The sequence below is a fragment of the Etheostoma spectabile genome, chromosome 15 (assembly GCF_008692095.1).
Source record: "Etheostoma spectabile isolate EspeVRDwgs_2016 chromosome 15, UIUC_Espe_1.0, whole genome shotgun sequence".
Taxonomy (NCBI): Eukaryota; Metazoa; Chordata; class Actinopteri; order Perciformes; family Percidae; genus Etheostoma; species Etheostoma spectabile.
In genome coordinates this window covers 20,712,541-20,719,948 of record NC_045747.1, presented here as the reverse complement: position 1 = coordinate 20,719,948, position 7,408 = coordinate 20,712,541, and the positions used below count along the sequence as shown (strand labels likewise).

General features: G+C 44.6%; 1 protein-coding gene across 1 annotated transcript in view; it reads right to left on the bottom strand.

The window, feature by feature from the left end:
• Positions 1 to 324: 324 nt before the first annotated feature.
• LOC116703247 (transmembrane protease serine 9-like) overlaps positions 325 to 7,408 on the bottom strand; it is a gene marked incomplete in the record, with an annotated part of 81,409 nt that continues 74,325 nt past the window's right edge. The window contains 10 exon segments of the mRNA XM_032537883.1: positions 325 to 595; positions 676 to 821; positions 1,190 to 1,455; positions 1,551 to 1,773; positions 2,814 to 3,342; positions 3,423 to 3,550; positions 4,060 to 4,214; positions 4,310 to 4,472; positions 4,635 to 4,695; positions 6,103 to 6,524. Of these exon segments, the coding sequence (XP_032393774.1) occupies positions 362 to 595; positions 676 to 821; positions 1,190 to 1,455; positions 1,551 to 1,773; positions 2,814 to 3,342; positions 3,423 to 3,550; positions 4,060 to 4,214; positions 4,310 to 4,472; positions 4,635 to 4,695; positions 6,103 to 6,524 (2,327 nt within the window).

Below are 7,408 nucleotides of genomic sequence, written 5' to 3'. Positions count from 1 at the left end.
GGTCTTATGGAAAGTTCCCCATGCCTATCTCTATGTATGGTGAAGGGCATGTGATGATATATATATATATATATATAAATGTCTCTCTATGTCTAATAAATGTCTCTCTATATATACACACCTACACACAAGGAAAACACACACATTATTTCTCAATGTCTTTAATTATGTAAATATTAACCAAAGCATCACTATTCATGTGCTTCAATCAAGAATAAAACAGAATGTTAGCATGCATGTGCTCACAGCATTCTTCCTTCCCTGACATGAAGTTAGTTAGTTGATTCTATCTGCAAAGTAATCAGAAATGCATCCTTCTGTATGTCAGTTTAGGGTGACACTTTATGTCAATGACAAATAATTAAGGCAGGTCATCGCAGGTGATGCTGAGGTCACTGTCAGTTCCACTGGACGTGAAGGTGATGAAGCCCGGCTGGTTGCTGGTGATCTGGCTGTTGATCCAGGTCTGATATTGGGACACTCTGGTGTAGACTCCTGGGAAATTAGGCTCGGCACAACCATTTCCAAAACTAACGATTCCCCCCAGGATCCAGCGGCTGCCCTGCTTGCTCACCATCGGACCACCTGAATCCCCCTTTAAGAAGAGAAACGTTTAGGAGAGGAATCTTTGCAGGGGAAAAATTCTGACACCAACCCAGTTGTAAAGATGTTTACCTGACAGGAGTCCTTCCCTCCAGCACGGAACCCGGCGCAGATCATGTTGTTTGTGATATAGCCAGCACCATAGTTACAGTGACACTCTCTGTTCCCCACGACCGGCACATTCACCTCCATTAGGTTTCCTGGGGGAGGAAGGGAGACTAAAGAGAAACAAGTACAGTAAATAAACAGCATATGTGATCAATTATGAGTGTTTGATTACTACATTAGTATGTCTATGACCTAAAGGAAACCCACGTTGTGATTTGGTGAGAAACTTAACTTTTAAACTTAACCAAGAAAACTCCACAGCACCATCACCAGAACGAACCCTTTACCACAGAGGCTCTTTGCAGTAATTCATCTTTAAATATTTAAAAACTTGTTGACATTTCTAAAATTCTGTTTTGTTGCTTTATGGGCAAAGGAAGGTGGTACTCATTTTTGCATTTAAATGTCTGAGTAAACTCAGTTGTTGTCACCCTTGTATTGAAATAAATAAATGTAACCCAGCTGCTTCCTGACCCACCTCAAGATCCAGTGTCACCCCAGCCGGTCACCCAGGAGCTAACGCCGCTGAAGAAGGTGCTGGCTGGAGCTGCCAGGCAGACAGGAACAATGAAATCATTGAAAGTCACCGGTGACGAGAGCTTCAGGAGGCAGATGTCGTTGTCATTAGTATTGGGGTCATAGTTAGGATGTCTGATGACGTTTGTTACTGTCCGAGACACCCTATTGGGGTTGGGTCCCTGTAGACTCTGGATACCCAGATACACAGTCAGATCGGCTGGGATGCTAAAGAAAAACAAAACAGTTCACAGAAGTTAAGAGCAGAGCAGTTAAACAAAAACAAAACTCACCGTCTAAGAGAATCTGCCCTTAGTGCTTACCTTGGGAAGCAGTGAGCAGCAGTCAGCACCCATCCATTGTTAATGAGGGATCCTCCACAGAAGTGCCTCCCAGATGATTGCAGGCTGACTTGCCAGGGCCAGCTCCCCCCAAGGGCGATCTGTCCTCCAACAATCCTGGTGTTGAGCGGAGTTATACCGCACACTGCAGAGAGACAGACAACAAGAACACAGTGAGCAATACTTTCCTCTCCCTGGATTACCACTTCTCCAGTCAACCAAAGAAATAGCAAGGACCAACATCTGGAAAGATGAATTGAGCCAGCTGCACACACAAGCCCAGGACTGTATGGAGACAGGAATCAACCCGACTGAATGTCTCGCCAGCGGGCACAACCTCCCATGGCTATCCTGGAAGACCCTCAACAGACTAAGAGTGGAACAGGGGATGTGCAAAGCACTTATTCAAGCATGGAACCACCAGACAGAAGACACATGCAGCTGCAACAAGCTGATACAGAATATATAACCAGTGTTAAAATATAACTACTCTAAGTACATTTACTCAAGTACTGGACTGAAGTACAGATTCAAGGCACTTGAGTATTTCTGCTACATGTTCTGCTACTTTATACATCTACTCCACTACATCTCAGAGGTAATATTGTACTGTTTACTCCACCACATTTATCTGACAGCTTTAGTCACTTTTCAGATGACAGTTTTTTACCCCCTTCCTATCCAATGAAAACCATGTATCTCCAGATGTGGTGATGTTGAATGTTTGTGATAAATTGAAGGACAAATTGTTTCTTTATGTATTGAGAATATTCTCCTACTTCTTAAGCTAGATAAACTCTTTAAAAAGCCTCTTTGGATCAGCTGGAAAAGGTATCATCACAAGGCTAAAAACAGGGCTGTTTCTCTGACACCATCAACAGTTTTAAAACTTTTTAAAGATACATGGTTCTCACAGAACAGCGACGCAACAAACACATGCTGATCTCATAGAATATAATGCATTGCTGTAGAAATGAAGGAGTTAAAATGAGCCCAACCGTAAACATCTACAGCAGTAAAATGCAACATATTAATGCAGCAGTAATATTAATCCAGAAACATCAAATACTGCCAGGACAAATTTTACAGCACAAAACATACTTTTACTTTAAGTACTTTAGGTTCATTTTGCTGGTAATTCTTACATCTTTTTACTTAAGTAATATTTTCCTACTACACTACTATAAAAACATCTCATTTTAATTGGAAATTTAAGGTTAAAGTCTGGACATGACAGACACTCACGTTTGGCAATGGTGGTTGTAGTGGTTGAAGGGAAGGTGGTTGGAGGACGTGTGGTTGTAGTGGTTTTAGGGAGGGTGGTTGGAGGACGTGTGGTTGTAGTGGTTTTAGGGAGGGTGGTTGGAGGACGTGTGGTTGTAGTGGCTTTAGGGAGGGTGGTTGGAGGACGTGTGGTTGTAGTGATTTTAGGGAAGGTGGTTGGAGGACGTGTGGTTGTAGTGGTTTTAGGGAAGGTGGTTGGAGGACGTGTGGTTGTAGTGGTTTTAGGGAGGGTGGTTGTAGGGAAGGTGGTTGGAGGCGGTGGGAGGCCAGGACAGCTGATGCTGAGGTCACTGTCAGTTCCACTGGACGTGAAGGTGATAAAGCCCGGCTGGTTGCTGGTGATCTGGCTGTTGATCCAGGTCTGATATTGGGACACTCTGGTGTAGACTCCTGGGAAATTAGGCTCGGCACAACCATTTCCAAAACTAACGATTCCCCCCAGGATCCAGCGGCTGCCCTGCTTGCTCACCATCGGACCACCTGAATCCCCCTTTAAGAAGAGAAACGTTTAGGAGAGGAATCTTTGCAGGGGAAAAATTCTGACACCAACCCAGTTGTAAAGATGTTTACCTGACAGGAGTCCTTCCCTCCAGCACGTAACCCGGCGCAGATCATGTTCTTTGTGATTGAGCCCACACCATAGTTACAGTTACACTTTCTGTTCCCCACGACCGGCACATTCACCTCCATTAGGTTTCCTGGGGGAGGAAGGGAGACTAAAGAGAAACAAGTACAGTAAATAAACAGCATATGTGATCAATTATGAGTGTTTGATTACTACATTAGTATGTCTATGACCTAAAGGAAACCCACGGTGTGATTTGGTGAGAAACTTAACTTTTAAACTTAACCAAGAAAACTCCACAGGTGAACTTTAGTCACCTTTCCTCCAGCACCATCACCAGAACGAACCCTTTACCACAGAGGCTCTTTGCAGTAATTCATCTTTAAATATTTAAAAACTTGTTGACATTTCTAAAATTGTTTTGTTGCTTTATGGGGCAAAGGAAGGTGTACTCATTTTTTGCATTTAAATGTCGAGTAAAACTCAGTTGGTCACCTGTATTGAAATAATAAATGTAACCAGCTGCTTCTGACCCACCTCCAGATCCAGTGTCACCCAGCGGTCACCCAGGAGCTAACCGCCGCTGAAGAAGGTGCTGGTGAGCTGGCAGGCAGACAGGAACAATGAAATCATGAAAGTCACCGTGACGAGGCTTCAGGAGGCAGATGTCGTTATCATTAGTATTGGGGTTATAGTTAGGATGTCTGATGACGTTTGTTACTGTCCGAGACACCCTATTGGGGTTGGGTCCCTGTAGTCTCTGGATACCCAGATACACAGTCAGATCGGCTGGGATGCTAAAGAAAAACAAAACAGTTCACAGAAGTTAAGAGCAGAGCAGTTAAACAAAAACAAAACTCACCGTCTAAGAGAATCTGCCCTTAGAGTTTACCTTGGGAAGCAGTGAGCAGCAGTCAGCACCCATCCATTGTTAATGAGGGATCCTCCACAGAAGTGCCTCCCAGATGATTGCAGGCTGACTTGCCAGGGCCAGCTCCCCCCAAGGGCGATCTGTCCTCCAACAATCCTGGTGTTGAGCGGAGTTATACCGCACACTGCAGAGAGACAGACAACAAGAACACAGTGAGCAATACTTTCCTCTCCCTGGATTACCACTTCTCCAGTCAACCAAAGAAATAGCAAGGACCAACATCTGGAAAGATGAATTGAGCCAGCTGCACACACAAGCCCAGGACTGTATGGAGACAGGAATCAACCCGACTGAATGTCTCGCCAGCGGGCACAACCTCCCAGGCTATCCTGGAAGACCTCAACAGACTAAGGTGGAACAGGGGATGTGCAAAGCACGTTTCAAGCATGGAACCACCAGACAGAGACACTGCAGCTGACAACAAGCTGATACAGAATATATAACCAGTGTAAAATATAACTACTCTAAGTACAGTACTCAAGTACTGGACTGAAGTACAGATTCAAGGCATGAGTATTTCTGCTACAGTTCTGCTACTTATACATCTACTCCACTACATCTCAGAGGTATGTGACTGTTTACTCCACCACATATTCTGACAGCTTGTAGTCACTTTCAGATGAAGTTTTTACCCCCTTCCTATCCAATGAAAACCATGTATCTCCAGATGTGGTGATGTTGAATGTTTGTGATAAATTGAAGGACAAATGTTTCTATGTATTGAGAATATTCTCCTACTTCTTAAGCTAGATAACTCTTTAAAAAGCCCTTTGGATCAGCTGGAAAGGTATCACACAAGGCTAAAAACAGGGCTGTTTCTCTGACCATCAACAGTTTTAAAACTTTTTAAAGATACGGTTCTCACAGAACAGCGACGCAACACAACACATGTGTCTCATAGAATATAATGCATTGCTGTAGAAATGAAGGAGTTAAAATGAGCCCAACCGTAAACATCTACAGCAGTAAAATGAACAATATTAATGCAGCAGTAATATTAATCCAGAAACATCAAATACTGCCAGGACAAATTTTACAGCACAAAACATACTTTTACTTTAGTACTTTAGGTTCATTTGCTGGTAATTCTTACATCTTTTACTTAAGTAATATTTTCCTACTACACTACTATAAAACAATCTCATTTTAATGGAATAAGGTTAAAGTCTGGACAGACAGACACTCACGTTTGGCAATGGTGGTGTAGTGGTTGGGGAAGTGGTTGGAGGAGTGTGTGTGGTTTTAGGGAGGGGTTGGAGGGTGGTTGTAGTGGTTTTAGGGAGGGTGGTTGGAGGACGGTGGGTTGTGTGGTTTTAGGGAGGGTGGTTGGGGAGTGGTTGTAGTGGTTTTAGGGAGGTGGTGGAGGACGTGTGGTTGTAGTGGTTTTAGGGAAGGTGGTTGGAGGACGTGTGGTTGTAGTGGTTTTAGGGAAGGTGGTTGGAGGACGTGTGGTTGTAGTGGTTTTAGGGAAGGTGGTTGGAGGACGTGTGGTTGTAGTGGTTTTAGGGAAGGTGGTTGGAGGACGTGTGGTTGTAGTGGTTTTAGGGAGGGTGGTTGGAGGACGTGTGGTTGTAGTGGTTTTAGGGAAGGTGGTTGGAGGACGTGTGGTTGTAGTGGTTTTAGGGAAGGTGGTTGGAGGACGTGTGGTTGTAGTGGTTTTAGGGAAGGTGGTTGGAGGACGTGTGGTTGTAGTGGTTTTAGGGAAGGTGGTTGGAGGACGTGTGGTGTAGTGGTTTAGGGAGGTGGTGGAGGACGTTGTGTTGTAGTAGTTTTAGGAAGGTGGTTGGAGGACGTGTGGTTGTAGTGGTTTTAGGGAGGGTGGTTGGAGGACGTGCGGTTGTAGTGGTTTTAGGGAAGGTGGTTGGAGGACGTGTGGTTGTAGTGGTTTTAGGGAAGGTGGTTGGAGGACGTGTGGTTGTAGTGGTTTTAGGGAGGGTGGTTGTAGGGAAGGTGGTTGGAGGCGGTGGGAGGCCAGGACAGCTGATGCTGAGGTCACTGTCAGTTCCACTGGACGTGAAGGTGATAAAGCCCGGCTGGTTGCTGGTGATCTGGCTGTTGATCCAGGTCTGATATTGGGACACTCTGGTGTAGACTCCTGGGAAATTAGGCTCGGCACAACCATTTCCAAAACTAACGATTCCCCCCAGGATCCAGCGGCTGCCCTGCTTGCTCACCATCGGACCACCTGAATCCCCCTTTAAGAAGAGAAACATTTAGGAGAGGAATCTTTGCAGGGGAAAAATTCTGACACCAACCCAGTTGTAAAGATGTTTACCTGACAGGAGTCCTTCCTCCAGCACGTAACCGGCGCAGATCATTCTTTGTGATTGAGCCCACACCATAGTTCAGTTCACTTTCTGTTCCCACGACCGGCACATTCACCTCCATTAGGTTTCCTGGGGAGGAAGGGGACTAAAGAGAAACAAGTACAGTAAATAAAACAATATGTGATCAATTATGAGTGTTTGATTACTACATTAGTATGTCTTGACCTAAAGGAAACCCACGTTTGATTTGGTGAGAAACTTAACTTTTAAACTTAACCAAGAAAACTCCACAGGTGAACTTTAGTCACCTTTCCTCCAGCACCATCACCAGAACGAACCCTTTACCACAGAGGCTCTTTGCAGTAATTCATCTTTAAATATTTAAAAACTTGTTGACATTTCTAAAATTCTGTTTTGTTGCTTTATGGGCAAAGGAAGGTGGTACTCATTTTTTGCATTTAAATGTCTGAGTAAACTCAGTTGTTGTCACCCTTGTATTGAAATAAATAAATGTAACCCAGCTGCTTCCTGACCCACCTCCAGATCCAGTGTCACCCCAGCCGGTCACCCAGGAGCTAACGCCGCTGAAGAAGGTGCTGGCTGGAGCTGCCAGGCAGACAGGAACAATGAAATCATTGAAAGTCACCGGTGACGAGAGCTTCAGGAGGCAGATGTCGTTGTCATTAGTATCGGGGTTATAGTTAGGATGTCTGATGACGGTTGTTACTGTCCGAGACACCCCATTGGGGTTGGATCCCTGTAGACTCTGGATACCCAGATACACAGTCAGATC